This window comes from Brachyhypopomus gauderio, chromosome 13, assembly GCF_052324685.1.
Source record: "Brachyhypopomus gauderio isolate BG-103 chromosome 13, BGAUD_0.2, whole genome shotgun sequence".
NCBI lineage: Eukaryota > Metazoa > Chordata > Actinopteri > Gymnotiformes > Hypopomidae > Brachyhypopomus > Brachyhypopomus gauderio.
In genome coordinates, this window is record NC_135223.1 from 4,654,779 (window position 1) to 4,671,831 (window position 17,053).

General features: G+C 46.3%; 4 protein-coding genes across 13 annotated transcripts in view; 2 read left to right on the forward strand and 2 right to left on the reverse strand.

The window, feature by feature from the left end:
- wdr24 (WD repeat domain 24) overlaps positions 1-2,585 on the forward strand; it is a 14,638-nt gene extending 12,053 nt beyond the window's left edge. For all 5 annotated transcript variants that reach the window (XM_076970388.1, XM_076970385.1, XM_076970387.1 and 2 more), the window contains one exon: positions 1,922-2,585. In XM_076970388.1, coding sequence (XP_076826503.1) covers positions 1,922-2,090 — 169 coding nt within the window. In that variant the 3' untranslated portion in view covers positions 2,091-2,585. The remainder of the gene's footprint in view (positions 1-1,921) is intronic.
- Positions 2,586-3,890: 1,305 nt separating this feature from the next.
- On the reverse strand, positions 3,891-11,932 carry anks3 (ankyrin repeat and sterile alpha motif domain containing 3). Of its 3 annotated transcripts, XM_076970390.1 has the most exons (16): positions 11,817-11,932; positions 11,349-11,521; positions 10,784-10,982; positions 10,499-10,620; positions 10,278-10,359; positions 10,069-10,186; positions 9,807-9,944; positions 9,295-9,420; positions 8,407-8,519; positions 6,402-6,560; positions 6,155-6,279; positions 5,878-6,019; positions 5,555-5,786; positions 4,648-4,707; positions 4,446-4,543; positions 3,891-4,221 (listed from the first exon to the last, which is right to left on the reverse strand). In XM_076970390.1, exons 2-15 carry the CDS (start codon positions 11,507-11,509, stop codon positions 4,458-4,460), a joined length of 1,863 nt encoding a protein of 620 aa, XP_076826505.1. In that variant the 5' UTR covers positions 11,510-11,521; positions 11,817-11,932; the 3' UTR covers positions 3,891-4,221; positions 4,446-4,457. The 3 variants fall into 3 exon arrangements, 2 of the variants coding, with proteins under 2 accessions (XP_076826505.1, XP_076826506.1); XM_076970391.1 differs by lacking the exon at positions 11,349-11,521 and having other exon boundaries at positions 11,817-11,907; XR_013120527.1 differs by lacking the exon at positions 3,891-4,221 and having other exon boundaries at positions 4,466-4,543; positions 5,551-5,786.
- A 508-nt stretch (positions 11,933-12,440) lies between these two features.
- c13h8orf33 (chromosome 13 C8orf33 homolog) lies at positions 12,441-14,474 on the reverse strand. Of its 4 annotated transcripts, none has more exons than XM_076970404.1 (6): positions 14,341-14,474; positions 13,983-14,012; positions 13,588-13,814; positions 13,403-13,493; positions 13,143-13,289; positions 12,441-12,799 (listed from the first exon to the last, which is right to left on the reverse strand). In XM_076970404.1, the coding sequence occupies exons 2-6, from the start codon at positions 14,008-14,010 to the stop codon at positions 12,585-12,587; spliced, it is 708 nt and encodes a 235-aa protein (XP_076826519.1). In that variant the 5' UTR covers positions 14,011-14,012; positions 14,341-14,474; the 3' UTR covers positions 12,441-12,584. The 4 variants fall into 4 exon arrangements, with proteins under 4 accessions (XP_076826519.1, XP_076826518.1, XP_076826517.1 ...); XM_076970403.1 differs by having other exon boundaries at positions 14,188-14,474; XM_076970402.1 differs by having other exon boundaries at positions 13,588-14,012.
- A 160-nt stretch (positions 14,475-14,634) lies between these two features.
- Positions 14,635-17,026, forward strand: h3f3d (H3 histone, family 3D). The gene is made up of 4 exons (XM_076970406.1): positions 14,635-14,781; positions 15,511-15,663; positions 15,750-15,903; positions 16,538-17,026. The coding sequence occupies exons 2-4, from the start codon at positions 15,536-15,538 to the stop codon at positions 16,664-16,666; spliced, it is 411 nt and encodes a 136-aa protein (XP_076826521.1). The 5' UTR covers positions 14,635-14,781; positions 15,511-15,535; the 3' UTR covers positions 16,667-17,026.
- Positions 17,027-17,053: the final 27 nt, after the last annotated feature.

A 17,053-nucleotide genomic window follows, 5' to 3' on the forward strand; every position in this document is an offset into this window, starting at 1 on the left:
AGAATTGCCAGTATTTTAGGGGAATAGTTAAAAGTTCCTAGGGGGCTAATAATTTTGACCTTAACTGTATATATATATATATATATATATATATATATATATATATATATATATATATATATATATATATATATATACACGACCCGGTCGTTAATTTGATACTCTTATCGGGCGATATAAAAATTATCGTTAATCTATTTTTAAAGTTGGGTTGGGAACTGGGTCAAAATGGGTAAACAAAATAGGATGACTTTCAACTTGATAGTTCAGCTCTGCTGTATTCCTAACCAAATTGCACAGTAGGGGCGAGAACGAGTTTTTAAACCTGTGAATTACAAATCGTACGTGTTTTTACATGGATGCAGCCACGAAGTCGCCAGGTCGCCAGTTTGCTTAATGGAAAATTCATTTTTAGGAACGTAAAGTGTTACCGGAGCAGATCTCGGAGCGGTCGTTTTCTGCATGGTCCTAGCGCTAGATTCGTCGCTATTTAAATATTTCTTTTTAACCGTTAAAACTACAGAGGACCAAAACTGACTTTTGAAAATTACGTCCGTGAGGTTAAATGTACTAAATGTTGGCTTACATTTCAAATATCATGTTTAGCTGAATAAACATGTTATTTAATGTACAGTATGTAGGCTTACAAATTCATGTTTAACTGAATAAACCGTTGAACAAGAGTAACCTACATTTTATTGAGCATGTTTTTTTTTTCAAGTATCAAAGTAGAACAGCTTTCTCAAGCAGTCATTGATGCATTTTGGAAACAGGAGATGAGCCCCTGGTCTAATGCACCCTCTGTATTAAGAAACCCTATCTCAAAAACTGACTTTTAGTCATTACTTGGGTAGCACGCATATGAGCCATTTTAATATAGATTAATCTAGATTAATTTCAAGATTTCAGTGAGATTAATCTAGATTAAAAAAATTAATCTATGCCCACCCCTGTTAAACATTTATGCCTCTCCGGGAAGTAATATAATCTTCTTTAAAAGGATACAATTTTACGATTGTAAAGCTGCTTTGTGACAACATGTGTTGTGAAAAGCGCTATATAAATAAATTTGACTTTGACTATATTAGTGAGGGGGAAGTTATGAGGCCCTTGGGTTCTTCTTCTCGGACTGACGCGTCTCACCTAATGCAGAGAAGGTCTTCGATACTGTTGCCTGCATGCCTAGACCAGATCATGGAGGTAAAGAATTTACACAATGTATAAAAAACATCATTCATCTCCACCAGTTAGGATGAAAACTGTTGGTAGTAACTCTGTACTATTACAGTGAAGATGTAGACAGGGTTGATCCATAGTATTAGAAAGGAAAGAGTTTTGGAAGGTAGAGAACGAAAATCAGCAAAATCTAGAATACAAAAACAAGAACCCAGGATGAGTGGAGGCCTTTTGGTGAGTAGGTTGCAATATACGGGAGCTCTGGATGTATACTTAATATTCACAAAACACAGACCTTGACATTTAACTTGAGTGAGACTTACTCCCCCTGATACAGGCAGCGCGCTAAGATCTAATAAAATCAATATCGTTGCCCAATTATTATATTTATTCACAGCTCCGCCTTCAGTTAGAGTTTTTTTTTTACTTGCATACCAGTAATTATTGTAACTATATCCATAACGCCTTGGTTCCAAGGTTAATTTAATTACATTTCATTTACATTTTCATTACACCTACTGCCAGAGAGTCTAAATCTCCGTGTTTGGGATTAATTTTGTGATGAGATGGTAGATTTAGTTTATGGGCTTATACAAAGTGTCCATGAGATTTCTGAAAGTGCTACTTTAGCCAGAAAGGGGTTTTGTCTGAAAGCGTTCAACATTAGGCATGTCTGGAACTATTTCAGGGCTGATTCCTTGGTGTGTGTGTGTGTGTGTGTGTGTGTGTTGTGTGTGTTGTGCAGGTGCCACCAGTGTGCGAGCGTGTGTGCGGTTTGCCACCATGTGGTGAAGGGCTTGTTCGTGTGGTGTCAGGGATGCAGTCACGGAGGCCACCTGGAACACATGAGGGAGTGGCTGAAGACATCCAATCACTGCCCTGCTGGGTGTGGCCACCTGTGTGAATACACCTGACACGCCCCCAGAACTACGGCTACTTTTCAGCTGGTTGTGGTCACCTGAGTGAATTCACCCGTCACATATACACACAACATGCAAACACACACACACACACACACACACACACCCACCCCTTCAGTACATCACACTTGCACAGGTGTGTTCTCTCTCACGCATGCTGCGCACCTATGGCAGTAGCATGAAACAGTAGGAAGGGGTGTGTGTCACACACACAAACACGCACACACTCTCTGATAACCCAATCTCATCACAAGCCCTTTTTGTGTCCTTATTAAGACCTGATGAACTTATGGACGGACGGACTGCTCATGGTGGACAGAGGAACCATTATAGAGGTTGAACATGTTACCTTGGCAGACAGATCTATGATTTATTTTTGCTGTGTACTTTCCCACAGCTCCTGAATCTGCCTGCATTTGGACATGCGTCTGTGTTCCCACAGGACTATGGCGTCCCCACAATAAACCTGGTTCTTTCTTATAGACCACACACTGATTGGTAGGGTGATCCGATGACTTGGTAGGAGAGAATTACGTTAATAAGATGCAGAAGATGAAGATTCACTACTGGGGAGAAAGAGGTGGAGGTTGTCAAAATATCAGCGTAGTACACAAGGTTTCCAGGGAAACTGGACATTTCGGACATAGTCTAAAGTTCCTAGAGTGTGGACCGCTTCTTTTCCAATACGTTTCCTACCACAGCTGCTGCCATAGCAACCGACGATGCAAACGGATACGTCATTAATGAAATGTTATTAGCATTAAAATGCCGAACCCACATTTTCGTAATCCTGTTGGCCCTCAGCTGGTCAGCGGATCAGCTTCGTCTTAGTTTCTCCAGCGTAAGGCTCGTTAAGTCTCTTGCTGGTCATACAGTACAGTGTTAGAGCCGTTTTGCATACAAATAGACAGAACACACAGCTCTCATTGTAATGCTTGACAATGATAACAGTTGACGTCTTCATGCTAGTTATTTTAGTGGCTGTGTTAATATTTTTACATGTAGCACACGTAGTGCAGTACAGCACCAAGTTTAGTCTTCAACTGGGCATTGATCTTAACTCTCGTGTCATATCAAAATAATGTTTTTATGGTCATCTGGACTTTGATTTACTGGTTTTAGAAAAAACATGTCCAGAGGTAGAAGACAACGAATCTCTTTATTTGAACTGTACGCAAGGGAATCATACAAAGGTAAAAATTATTTTAATACTTCGTTTAATACAGAACAATAAAGCACACCAAAAAATTTAAATCAAAACAATATCTACAACAATTCTACAGTTTTATGTAATGAAAAGCTTAAGGGTTCTGTTTGGGCAGGCCACATGTGCGTTGTTTAGAAAGCGTTCCTACATACCACTAGCCGGATTTAAAAATAAATAAATAATGATCCGGCCCGGCCCAGTGTGGGCAAACTCAGATTGGGACCACGAGAATGGTGGCACAGGGCAGTGTGTTTGGGACATCGAATGTACAGTAAAAGTGTAACAAGACCTACTGACTAAACGCCTGACCCACATACAGGCAGGATGACGGTAAGGTTGTAAACTGGCAACCAGGCCACAGGGGGGCAGCACCAGCTGATGCAGGGTCAACTGCAGCTCACAGCCAGTGGAGGCCAGTGGAAGGTTCGTTTGGTCCAGTCTGGGCGTCCCAGGACTCCCTCTTTGTTTCAAAAGCTTTTTTACAAGGTTATCTCAACTCATTCTTAGAGGTCTGATTTGTTGTACAGCATTGCATCACATCGGTGTGTGTGTGTGTGTGTGTGCACGGGCGTCCGCATGCCGTTTGCCGCTGTCGCCTCAGGTCCCTGCTTTTCATATATAGATTGTCTTTAATTGCGTCGATCTGCGCTCCCACAATGCAGTGGGGTAAGTCCATGACACCAGGTGTGGGTGAGGCTTCACCTCTCCATCTGCTTGTCATTTATCAGCCTCTGGTTTTGCCCTTCTTCCTTTGTTTACTGCTATTTTCCATCTTTCCGCCCTTCTCTCTCTCTCTCTCTCTCTCTCTCTCTGTCATTCTGTCTGTCTGTCTTTCTCTGGCCAGCCGAGGCAATTCTCTTTATTCAGGTGTGTTCAGGGTGGTGTGTTCACCCTCCGTCAGATAAACTTCTGGAGCACCTGTGGAGATAAACAGTAAGTATAGCAGAACTGGTGTGTTAGACCGTATCCTCTTCAGGCTAGTAATAGTTCTGCAATAGACCAAAATACACGTCTGGCTGTCTGTCTGTCTGTCAGATGTTTAGAGTCAACCCAATAAATGCAATGTGTTAGCTGGGGTTGTGCCTTTAATGTGAACATGTCAGCACAGGAGTGGTTGGTGTGTGTGTGTGTGTGTGTCTCACGTGGAGTTATTGCTAGGACTCTTCCTCCCAGCTGTTGGAGGTCTTCTCTGGAGTGCAGAGATGCTGTAGACTCTGGCAGAGTTCTCTCAGACCTCCAGCTTAAACACACCAGCATAACCAATTTTCAAACTTAGTTATTTGTTTTTTTATTTATTTATTTTTTTATTTTAGTTCTTAGCTATGTATGTGTTTTTTTTTTTACCTAGTTCCTCTTCATAAGACTCCATCTTCGAGAGAATCTTGGAACATGTCAAACTATCGCCTAGAGAAAAGAGGGAAGACACGGAAAAGCAGAAATAACAGACTGGATTCAAACACCTGCAGCAAATGTGTGACAGCAGCTTCACTCTGAAGCCTGTCTGACCCTCTCCTGTCTGACCCTCTCCTGTCTGACCCTCTCCTGTCTGACCCTCTCCTGTCTGACCCTCTCCTGTCTGACCCTCACCTGTCTGACCCTCTCCTGTCTGACCCTCACCTGTCTGACCCTCTCCTGTCTGACCCTCACCTGTCTGACCCTCTCCTGTCTGACCCTCTCCTGTCTGACTCTCTCCTGTTTGACCCTCTCCTGTTTGACCCTCTCCTGTCTGACCCTCTCCTGTCTGACCCTCTCCTGTCTGACCCTCTCCTGTCTGACCCTCACCTGTCTGACCCTCTCCTGTCTGACCCTCTCCTGTCTGACCCTCACCTGTCTGACCCTCTCCTGTCTGACCCTCTCCTGTCTGACCCTCTCCTGTCTGACCCTCTCCTGTCTGACCCTCTCCTGTCTGCCTCTGCTCTCAGAGCCCATCGGTCCTTCCCTGACCCGAGTTTCACACATCTGTGCTTCTGTACAGCCTTGCCAGAATAGCAGATGGACGTGTTTGTATCATCCTCCGAATACTGTCAACGCGTGTTCCCCTGTGCACGTTCGACACGTGAGCCTCTGGAAAACTATTTATGTATTTAGGTCATAGAGTCTTCGATCGAATGGTTTTCAAAGTCTGGCCACGTCACAGCACGAGGAGTTAACCCTGAATCAGAAGGTCAATAGACTCTTAACAAACCTTAAAAATCATGTGAGGATATTAATATGCGGCTGAGAGCCACAGTCTGTGCGGGAGCGTACCGACCCTCTTGGGGAGCGCGGCCGTCGGCGTGGACGTGACGTGCGAGCTGCGTGTGGGCGCGTTGGAGCGTCTGGAGGGTGGTGTCCAGCGCCTGGAGACGCTCCACGCCGCGGTGCAGCTGTCCCAGGACGCCCCTCCACGCCATCTTCTCCTCCATCAGGCAGCCCTCCATCACCGCACGCAGCTCCTTCTCCTGAGAGACCTGACTTTGCAGAGCCTCCGTCTCCACGCAGCGCTACACACACACACACACACACACACACACCCTAATGTGCTATTCAAACGGGTTTTCTAAGTACTGGTGGTCTGGCTAGCAGTCGTAATACCTTATGAAGCTGAATGGCCATTTCCTGCATCTCGGCCTCCAGCTTGTCGGCGTAGGCCTGCTCTAGTGCGTCGCTGGGGGGACGGGTGTTGCTATGCCAACGGGCTATCGCCGATGTCATCTTTCTCTTGGGACCAAACAAACTAGGGACAAAACGGACAGAAAGCCTCGAGTGTTGGAATGTGGTCTGGGGGGGGGGGGTCGTGACGGTGGTGGTTGTTTTTGTGGTGGGGTGTGTGTGCGTGTTAGGGGGTGTTCGCAGATGGAGCGCCACTCACGTGATGCCCACTTCTTTGAGGTCGTTCTCGGTGAGCGTGAGGAAGATTCTCAGGTCGATATCCTGCTCCTCCAGCAGGGGGAGGTACTTACTAAAGCCGATCTGCCCCAAGAACTCCGCCAGGTCCTGCCACAAACATACGCAAACAACGCACAACAGCCCCTCCGTGTTAAAGAAACACACATCGGCGCTGACTCACAAACACGTCACACGAGCGTGACGTTTTCTTTTGGCACTCTGCGGTCTACCTTGGGGCCCGCGTAGGAGGAGGGTCCGGGGGGAGGGCCTGTCCCACAATCCCCAGTGCTGATGGGAGGGGTAAAGTTGCTGTTGCTGTGGCGACTCTTGCTCTTGGAGTGATGGAGTTTATTGGGTCGCCGGGAGCAACTCTTGGCTTGATCGGAGTCCTGAGAGAGAGAGAATATTGATTTATTAGAATCTTCCCAGCATTATTTGGTGGTGGTGTTACTGTGTGTGTGAGTGGGGTTAGATGGTGGTGTTCCTGTGTGTGAGTGGGGTTTGATGGTGGTGTTCCTGTGTGTGAGTGGGGTTTGATGGTGGTGTTCCTGTGTCTGTGAGTGGGGTTTGATGGTGGTGTTCCTGTGTGTGAGTGGGCTTTGATGGTGGTGTTACTGTGTCTGTGAGTGGGGTTTGATGGTGGTGTTACTGTGTGTGTGAGTGGGGTTTGATGGTGGTGTTACTGTGTCTGTGATTTGGGTTTGATGGTGGTGTTACTGTGTCTGTGAGTGGGGTTTAATGGTGGTGTTCCTGTGTCTGTGAGTGGGGTTTGATGGTGGTGTTACTGTGTCTGTGAGTGGGGTTTGATGGTGGTGTTACTGTGTGTGTGAGTGGGGTTTGATGGTGGTGTTACTGTGTGTGTGAGTGGGGTTTGATGGTGGTGTTACTGTGTCTGTGAGTGGGGTTTAATGGTGGTGTTCCTGTGTCTGTGAGTGGGGTTTGATGGTGGTGTTACTGTGTCTGTGAGTGGGGTTTGATGGTGGTGTTCCTGTGTCTGTGAGTGGGGTTTGATGGTGGTGTTACTGTGTCTGTGAGTGGGGTTTGATGGTGGTGTTACTGTGTCTGTGAGTGGGGTTAGATGGTGGTGTTCCTGTGTCTGTGAGTGGGGTTTGATGGTGGTGTTACTGTGTCTGTGAGTGGGGTTTGATGGTGGTGTTACTGTGTCTGTGAGTGGGGTTTGATGGTGGTGTTACTGTGTCTGTGAGTGGGGTTTGATGGTGGTGTTTCTGTGTCTGTGATTTGGGTTTGATGGTGGTGTTACTGTGTCTGTGAGTGGGGTTTGATGGTGGTGTTACTGTGTCTGTGAGTGGGGTTTAATGGTGGTGTTCCTGTGTCTGTGAGTGGGGTTTGATGGTGGTGTTACTGTGTCTGTGAGTGGGGTTTGATGGTGGTGTTCCTGTGTCTGTGAGTGGGGTTTGATGGTGGTGTTACTGTGTCTGTGAGTGGGGTTAGATGGTGGTGTTCCTGTGTCTGTGAGTGGGGTTTGATGGTGGTGTTACTGTGTCTGTGAGTGGGGTTTGATGGTGGTGTTACTGTGTCTGTGAGTGGGGTTTGATGGTGGTGTTTCTGTGTCTGTGATTTGGGTTTGATGGTGGTGTTCCTGTGTCTATGAGTGGGGTTTGATGGTGGTGTTACTGTGTCTGTGAGTGGGGTTAGATGGTGGTGTTCCTGTGTGTGAGTGGGGTTTGATGGTGGTGTTCCTGTGTGTGAGTGGGGTTTGATGGTGGTGTTCCTGTGTGTGAGTGGGGTTTGATGGTGGTGTTCCTGTGTCTGTGAGTGGGGTTAGATGGTGGTGTTCCTGTGTCTGTGAGTGGGGTTTGATGGTGGTGTTACTGTGTCTGTGAGTGGGGTTAGATGGTGGTGTTCCTGTGTGTGAGTGGGGTTTGATGGTGGTGTTACTGTGTCTGTGAGTGGGGTTTGATGGTGGTGTTACTGTGTCTGTGAGTGGGGTTAGATGGTGGTGTTCCTGTGTCTGTGAGTGGGGTTTGATGGTGTTACTGTGTCTGTGAGTGGGGTTTGATGGTGGTGTTACTGTGTCTGTGAGTGGGGTTTGATGGTGGTGTTCCTGTGTGTGAGTGGGGTTTGATGGTGGTGTTCCTGTGTGTGAGTGGGGTTTGATGGTGGTGTTCCTGTGTCTGTGAGTGGGGTTTGATGGTGGTGTTCCTGTGTCTGTGAGTGGGGTTTGATGGTGGTGTTCCTGTGTCTGTGAGTGGGGTTTGATATTGCCATGGTTACCTCATTGCTCTCTAGCGACGCCTCCCCGCTGAGGCCGAGGACATACGGCACGCCCTCACTACTGCTGCTACCACGCCTCATAGTGGGCACGTCATTATCAAACTGCAGCTCATCTGTACACACACACACACACACGTCATTATCAAACTGCAGCTCATCTGTACACACACACACACACATCATTATCAAACAGGAGCACATCTGTACACACACACACATCATTATCAAACAGGAGCACATCTGTACACACACACAGATGACCTTCTGAAGTTTAAATGGAGCATTAGACTAGGGAATGAAGGAGATTTAAGGAGCTGCTGGTGCTAGACAGAGTCTCTACAAGAGAATACATCGAGAATATGTAAGAGAATACATTGTTGATGCTACAGGTAAGAAGAGAATGGTTTGAGTTGACTGAAAGGCTACAGTAACTCAAATAACTCGTTACAACCAAGGTATGCAGAAGAGCAGATCTGAATGCTAAGGGCGGACAGGCTAAGAACAGGCAAGAGATGCTACAATTCACATAGGATAACCAAGATGGAAGAAATGCTGTCTGGTCTGATGAGTCTCGATTTCAATCAGATGGTAGCCTTGTATCAACAGTTCAGGCTGGTGGTGGTGTAGTGGTAACCTGGTAATAGCCAGATGTACCTAATGAAGTGAGTGTACAAGATAAATGTACTCTAGACCTACTACTTACAACTTAAAACTTATAAAAGGTAGAACTTGTATTAACTATACTGTAGTACATAGGTATGCAAAATGATTCTCATGGCATATGTAACTCAATTGAGTGTGTGTGAGTGAAGTTCTTCTCATGAAGGCTTATGCAAGTCCATTAAGTGTGAGTGAGTGAGTGAGATCCTGGCAGCCACTGAGACACACCTCGACTGCTGTTGCTCTGACCATCCAGGTCATTGATCGGGGAAGTGACATCACGGTTACAGATGCCCTCGTTTTGCTCGGCCGCGTCACGAAACGTCACATATCCAGGCAGGACCGGAGGAAGGTCTACAAATGCAACGTCGTCAAAGCAAACGAGATCGTTGCACTTCGAAACAGGATTCCCCTTCGATTTCCAAACATCACAGCATTTTTGCACACACCTTTGGTAACATAAAGCCTAAAGTGTTAGTGTATATTTCTGTTTTGATTTTCCAACTGCGGTGCTGCCGATAATGATCATGAAACACTTAATTAAGCTCAATTTAAGATCAAACTCGGATGCCTTTTCACTCTGGGCTTATATTTGAAAGTATAAAAGCTAAATGTTATTCTAACAGTTATCCTTTAAAAAGAAAATCAATCTCTTTTAGTCTCGCTAAAGGTCTGCGGTGTAGCTCACTGCCTGTAAATTCAGATGGTGTGACCCAGCGTAGGGTCGCTGGTGTGCTCACCGGGTCTGGGTGCTGCCCGGAAGCGAGCGATGGCCTGTGGACCGTCGTGAATGCTCGGACCCCGGGACCTGCCACGGGCACATCTGGGTCTGGGAGCCGCACTGTCTTCCTCTGAAGAACTCAGCTCGTCGTATTGCCCTGCCAAGGACACGCCCATGAAGACCGACGTGGGTGTGGCCATATGCAGGGGAGGGGGTGTGGTCTGTGGAACGGTGTGTGGAAGAGAGCACGTGCTCGTGGGTGGGAGGGAATACTTGTATACCTGACTTTGCCCTCAGAGAGTGCATGTCAATAAGGCCTGCGATCTTGGTGTGACCGTACATCATGGCCAACGCCCTGGCAGTCTCGCCCTTAAAGTTTTTCTCCTCAAGCTGTGCACCCTGCAACACACATGCATATTCTTTAAAATACACCATTTGGACAGCTCATTTGGGAAGTGAAGTTGTTGATTTCACACACACACTCACTCACGTGGTCAAGCAGATATTGGACAATGATCTCATGACCTGAGGCTGCAGCCTCCATCAATGGGGTGAACCCTAACACGGGTTCCCTGACAAGGCAAAAATCAAAGGTCAAGCTAAATTTTAAAAAATTCAGGCGTACAGTTTACTGTTTACTTTTAGAAAATGTTTTCACGTATATTTGTTTGTGACTGAAGACGAGTTGTGTGTTTGTGTTGTGCGGCTTACTTGATGTTAGCATTTGCGTTGTTGTCGAGGAGGAATCGGACCATCTGTTGATGTCCGGTGCTTGTGCTGTGCAGAAGAGCCGTCCACCCACGCTCATCCTTACGCTCAAGCTCTGCCCCTTGCTTTTTAGAAAGATCGTTAAAGCTAAAGTCTACAACTTACAAAAACAAGACACATAACTTCTGATGTTCGACATTGCGGTGGCACTACAAAACCACCACAAAACACTGGTCAGCAACATATAAAGTGTCAATGAATGAATGAATTATCAAGAGCAGTTAGTACCTGTAGGAGGAAGTAAGCAATGCTGTGGTTGCCACAGGTGGCCGCCAGCATCAGTGGGGTCAATCCCTTAGCGGTGCTGGCATTGACACTCACGCCGGACTCCAGCAGCAGCTTCACGATGCTGTCGTGGCCGATGTAGGCGGCGTACATGAGCGGGGTCCACCCCCCGAGGTTCTTCCCATTTACGTCCACGTCCCCTCTGGAGAGAACCAGACAGCACACACATGACATGACAACATCCTCCTTTACACACCACTTCCACCTTCTCACAGCACCTGAAAACAACACACAAACTCTCATACGCAGGTAGACAACAGCGATCAGCCCCTGGGCTGAAGTATGAGGACATCAACTCCAGGGTCGTGTGCAGGTCACTCACGGGAGCTCTAAATCAGCTCTAATGCTCCGTCTCCCAGTATATTCAGTATATATTTTCTTTCTTTTTTGCATTATTCCTGAGAGCAGCTCTTCTAGTTACACAGCCTGTGTACTAGTTTATAACCACATGCGGTCTGTCCATGTGTGTCCCCTCCGGACGTTAAACGCCGTGTAAATGGACCCGAACCTCCGCAGGTGCTCCGCCACCACGCCGAGCTGCCCGATGGAGCAGGCGGTGTGGAGGTCCAGCGGCACCTCCAGGTCCTCCCCGCCCATCAGGCCGAACCACACGGACTGACTGGAGGACAGCAGTTCCGACCCACTGGCTTCATCGCTCAGTTCCGACATCCTCACTAACGACTGAACGTTAAAGAAGGGTTTAAACACATTATAAAACTTCAACAGTTCCCGCAAATAATTCAGTCACTGCCAAATATGCAGATTATACCGTAATAAATCAATATTAGTTATTACATGTTAGTTATAATAGTTATTTATATTATAATAAGGCTGTTTGTTTATTAATGGCTACTCAAAGTCATCAAGTAACGGTACGTTAAGCAGGGTCGGTCAGCCATCGTCAAAAGCACCAGAAGTGCCACATAAACGTGTAGAACTCCAAACAGAGTTCATAAGACATGAACACGGTACTTACAGGACGGACGTGTGGGCTCAGATCTCCTAAACTACTCACCGGGTTTAAGAACCCAGCCTAACTGCACGGGTATAGATTCACTTTAGTTCGCACATCTGTTCGGAACAGACCTAGCGGGCACTCGGTATTTGTAGTCTTTTTAACTTCCCCTGTGTGATTGCAATCGCTTACTGCAAGATAATGGACTACATTTCCCATGAGCGTCTGCTCTTGCATGGTAATTAAGATCTCTTTACGGCAATATTAATTTGTTTCTTGAATTATACAAGGGGGGGATTAATACACATGCTTAATTTTATACTCATTAAACGAGGCTTCATTTGAATTAAACCCGTTTTTAAAACATAAATCTGATCAATAGCTGATTAGCAGCATTGCGCTTGGGAGCACTGTATTCCCATGGCAACGCTGTAAATGGGACGTGCAACACGTTCAGAAAGATCTCGGCAGCAGTGGTCAAACCTGATTGGACAGATCGCAAATCTAATTTGAATGTGGACTGTGCACGATTCTCTTACTATGAACAAGGTACTCAAATAATTGACTGTGCTAAGGTTGAAGAAACTGAAGTTACAGAAAACCTGATACTTTGAAGCTTTTATTAAAGCAACACCACAGCAGATATATTCTTTTAATCTTTATTGACCAAAATCATAATGGATACAAACTCACTTGGCAAGCTTTAAAAAGTGCCTACTACCAAAATTATCCACTTCAGTTGTACAAATGTAGGCGTAGCTCCTGTGTGTAAAAGTGCCACGAAACTGATCATAGGTCAAAGTTGAAGCGAAATTCCTCGTGTGATGGTCTGAAAACAAAAATGTCCGTGTCCCCCTTCGCAGGTTCAACACTGAGTGGAAGTCCGTGTGTGTCCTGCGGGTTCTCCGTGCCATCAGATTTCTGTTTCTTTGACGACGCGTGGCAACAGAACACGGGTTTACGGGAGGGTTCCGACACGGCTGCAACCCTTGCAGAGGTCATTGCTATGGAAACAGAGGACAACAGGTTAATTGCCTTTGTATTTCATTAAAAGATAAAAACAGAAAAAAACAAAATGTGTCATTGAAGTTCTGATGTCACAGTGTTCTGCAGTTAATAGGAATATGTAGCTTATATATGTAAGCATGTAAATAAATAGTAAATTAATTTATACATGGGGACCATATACAAAGAAATAACAATGGCAATATTTATTTTCCAATATGTCTTTTTAATTGTAAGAAGTGCCTTATTCCTATGACTCTAGTACGTAAAAGAAACTCAAAGTAAAACTTAAGCCATTGTAAATGTATCCTGCCTTCCTGACCATACAAACTCCTCTCTCACCCGAGTGTATGAGCCTGAATTGCCTGTCCCTTTCCTCTTCCATTTTCCGTCTGTAATCTCCAGATACAGCCCTCATCACCTGCCTCTTTTTCACCGTGGGAGCTTTGGAGCTGCGTAGGGTCTTCAACGCCCGAGTCGCCTCCTCTCCTGGTCACACAAACAGATCTGCAAGTCCACAAGCTGTTCGAACAAAAAAAAAAATGGATCAACCGCACGTGTACGTGGCCGCAGGCGGCCGGGACTTTTCCGCCTGCACTCACTTTGTTTGGAGGATGATTTCTGAGTTCTCAGGCCCAGCTCCAGCTGCTCAATACACCAGTCCAGTTCTCTACTCAGCTGCTGCTGGGGAGTCTGCACACCCACACATACGTAAACAAATGGACGTACTAACATACCGGACAGCAGAATAAAAACAGACCTGAAGCAGTTATATATATTCACTAACCAGTTCTGTGCCCTCCTGTTTGGGAGCGTCCTCCATTTTGGATGTGTTTCTCTGTGTGCTTTCTTTTCCTCCTTCCTCATCCTCCTTCTTCGTCTTCTTCTTCTTCTTTTTCTTCCCAGCTTTAGTGTTAGAAGAGTCTGTGATTGGCTCAGTGTTCAGAGATGTTGCCACTTTGGAATCTTCTCCTTCCACGACCCCAACGTCAGGCTTGCTGCCGTGTTCTGTCCCTGTAGGGATGTGGAAGTTGAAGGTGAAACCAGCGGCCGAATCGGACCTCTTGCCCTCGCTAGGTTGGGATTTCGCAGGAGCCTCGGCGGTGGGGACGCCAGAGAGTGTGGCCTCCAACGGAAAATTAAAGGTGAAGGGGTTTTCGCTGCTCTTCCATTTAAATTCACCTGTAGATGTAGTTCTGTCCTCTTGCATGACTGTTACAACACACACACACACACACACACACACACACACACACACACACACACACACACACACAGTCAAATGATAGGAAACCCAAAGTCCAGAGAAACACGATTAACTAATCTCACTCAAAGACGAGAATGTTATTAGTACCCAAATCTGCGAAAAACAAGAATACAAACCTACCGAAAAACGGATTATATTTAACAGTGAATAATCTTATTTACGTAAACGCTGCTTGCCGTGCGTCTCCGGATATCTATTTTTCTTTTACTGTGTATAACCAGGATATGTTCACATTAAGTATAGTTTGGAAAGATTATAAATTAAACATTCTACCTCTATAAAATAATCCGAAGTGAGGTTATTCTGCACTGGATGATAAAGGAGCTACAACAAACAGCGCTTACGGCGGGGAGCACAAGTATTTCGCTCCGGCCATGAACTTCTTCCCATTCAAGGGTTCCGACCTTTTAATTGCGCTTGTGTTGTAAACGTTATAGTATTTAAACACGCAATACAGGAAACTGACGTTATAGGAAAGCGATGCAATCTCTAAATGTGTTATATTTGGTCTAGTTTAGTACAGCAGGATGTGATGTTAAAGATGTAGTTAAAGGTGAGGGTGTTATAGGGACGGGAGGTCCGCTCCAGCCAATGCGGGGCGACATGGGCGGGCAGCCCCGCCGCCGACACCGGGCCCGTATAAATAGGGGGAGGCAGCGTCGGCGCCATCCACCTTCCTTGTTTTGGATCGACGGAGTAATCGAAACCGAGCACGTAAGTCCTGTTTTACGAGAGTACGGGCCGGGCGCGGCGTGTGTGGGGCGTTTGTGGCGGCTCCGGTCCCGGTTCGCTTCGCTGGTGTGTTTTTAGTGAACTTTAGTGCCTCGTCGTCACGGAAACGCCGCGCGAGCGCCGCTGTGAGCTCGAGCGCGCTCGACCCGCTTAACGGGCGACGCTTCAACGTTTCCTCGACGTCGCTGTTTATATTTGGACCGAGCTGGGCGGACATGCTCGTCTTGCGCGCGTGTCTTGTTGGTATTAATCGTTTTTTAATAGTTTGCCGGTTGTGAGATGTCCCGGTCGGCGCGTTTCTTTTTCGACCCAAACAAAGAGGAGAGCGGTTGTTGTGAGGCGGCGCCATGTTGGTTACAGACGCGACGAGACGTGTGTGTGGAGAGGCGCGTAATGGTGGCCGGGACTTTTATTTTGCTTTGCTCAAATTTAATTTCTTCACTAAGCCTAATGGCATGATATTGATATTAATTTGCTCATAAGAATACGATGTAGTCATCGGTTGGTGGTCTTTACCACACGCGGTGCGCTCAGACCGCACTTGGTTACAAACTGGACCCGCCGCCGACGCTTCGTTACGGGCATGACGGTCGGGGCTGGTGGGCCGGTGGTTGGTGGGACGTTTAGGAGGAAATCCCACCCCCAGGTCCGCGGACTGTCTGCATAACGGACCGAATAACGACTTATTGCAACTTTTTCCCTCTTGTGCAGCTGAGCGGACTCTTCCAAGAGTGTAATGGCACGTACCAAGCAAACTGCGCGTAAGTCCACCGGTGGCAAAGCCCCGAGGAAGCAGCTGGCTACAAAGGCCGCCCGGAAAAGCGCGCCCTCTACCGGCGGAGTGAAGAAACCGCACAGATACCGGTATGAATGCAGCACTCACATTGACGTTGTTGTTGTAGTGGTTCACTTTACCTGATTAACCCACACTTTCTCCTCTTTTTTTTAAGCCCTGGTACTGTGGCACTTCGTGAGATCCGTCGGTATCAGAAATCCACGGAGTTACTTATTCGCAAGTTGCCCTTTCAGCGCCTGGTGAGGGAAATCGCCCAGGACTTCAAAACAGACCTGCGCTTCCAGAGCGCTGCTATTGGTGCACTGCAGGTTTGTAAAGGGGGAATGGATCATGGCTGTGTCCTGACGCCAGGGCCTTGGTTAAATAAACTGCATTTCTGCACTGTTGCACGTTTTTGATGATCACCTATGAAACACCTGTTTTCAAAACTGTTTTACCTACTGTATTTAACTTTTTTCAGTTTATTTATTTGAATTCATCTGAATTTATTCTTGATGAGGTTTATGATTACTAGTTTTAAAGCTTATGTAATGATGCTTTGCCAGAACTGAAGCTTCTGTTAGATGTGGTTGGCGTATTGGCTTCAAGAACCTACATGTCTCCAGCATCTGTTTGAGTGGAGACTGATACAATCCCTAGCTTGTCCAAGTGACTCGTTTTGCACATGGAAATATCCATGCCTCCTCAAAACCAATGTACAGCTTTTATGGTGTAACTTCAACAAAAACATCAACCCATAACTAACTAGGAGTTGTCGCAAGTAATTTGACGATTCCTTGTACTGACAGTTGACATGCAGTGTTGTCGCACCCTGGACTGTTTTATTTATTTATTTATTTATTTTTTGATACAAATGACCTGAAGTGTGGACCCTAGCCCCCAAAACCAGTTAGGATGTCCACCATGGTGGTCTTGGCACTGATTTGTCCGTCTCTTTTGCAGGAGGCTAGTGAGGCATACCTGGTGGGTCTCTTCGAGGACACCAATCTGTGTGCCATCCACGCAAAGCGTGTCACCATCATGCCCAAGGACATCCAGCTGGCTCGACGAATCCGTGGCGAGCGTGCTTAGATGGCTCCTCCTATTTAATCAACTTTTTTGTTTGTGTTTTTTTTAAAGGGGGTGGGGGCTTGGGGTGGGGTTCTTGTATTCAACTACAAGTGTTTGTTGTAGTTTTATTTTATTTTTTGTAGTTGTGGTAGGGGAGGGGAATCTTGTGGTTCTTCAGCGTGTCAGTAGGGGGCGATGTCTGAACATTCCGGGAGCTCCTCTCAGGGTTTTAAAATTTGTATTTTAGACTTTGGTATACCTCTGCCTGTGTGCTCTAGCCTGCATGCTACATGGTTCTATTAGGGGTTTGTTTTTTATTGCCATTCTATTTTTCTCATCTATTGTGGCCATTTGGTTGTAAATAAACTTTCCGCTACCTCATTGCATTGACCAATTTGTATGACGAAC

What these genes read in the sequence shown, in the direction of transcription:
- c13h8orf33 (XM_076970402.1), bottom strand. Translation starts at nt 14,010, where the DNA reads ATGCAAGAGGACAGAACTACATCTACAGGTGAATTTAAATGGAAGAGC. An exon ending in AACAGGAGGGCACAGAACTG is followed by an intron (nt 13,494 to 13,587) that starts GTTAGTGAATAT and finishes GTGGGTGTGCAG; the next exon opens with ACTCCCCAGCAGCAGCTGAG. An exon ending in ATTCAGGCTCATACACTCGG is followed by an intron (nt 12,800 to 13,142) that starts GTGAGAGAGGAG and finishes CTGTTTCCATAG; the next exon opens with CAATGACCTCTGCAAGGGTT.
- anks3 (XM_076970390.1), bottom strand. Translation starts at nt 11,509, where the DNA reads ATGTCGGAACTGAGCGATGAAGCCAGTGGGTCGGAACTGCTGTCCTCC. An exon ending in AACGCAAATGCTAACATCAA is followed by an intron (nt 10,360 to 10,498) that starts GTAAGCCGCACA and finishes TTGCCTTGTCAG; the next exon opens with GGAACCCGTGTTAGGGTTCA. An exon ending in CTCTCTGAGGGCAAAGTCAG is followed by an intron (nt 9,945 to 10,068) that starts GTATACAAGTAT and finishes TGTCCTTGGCAG; the next exon opens with GGCAATACGACGAGCTGAGT.
- h3f3d (XM_076970406.1), top strand. Translation starts at nt 15,536, where the DNA reads ATGGCACGTACCAAGCAAACTGCGCGTAAGTCCACCGGTGGCAAAGCC. An exon ending in AAGAAACCGCACAGATACCG is followed by an intron (nt 15,664 to 15,749) that starts GTATGAATGCAG and finishes CTTTTTTTTAAG; the next exon opens with CCCTGGTACTGTGGCACTTC. An exon ending in CTGCTATTGGTGCACTGCAG is followed by an intron (nt 15,904 to 16,537) that starts GTTTGTAAAGGG and finishes TCTCTTTTGCAG; the next exon opens with GAGGCTAGTGAGGCATACCT.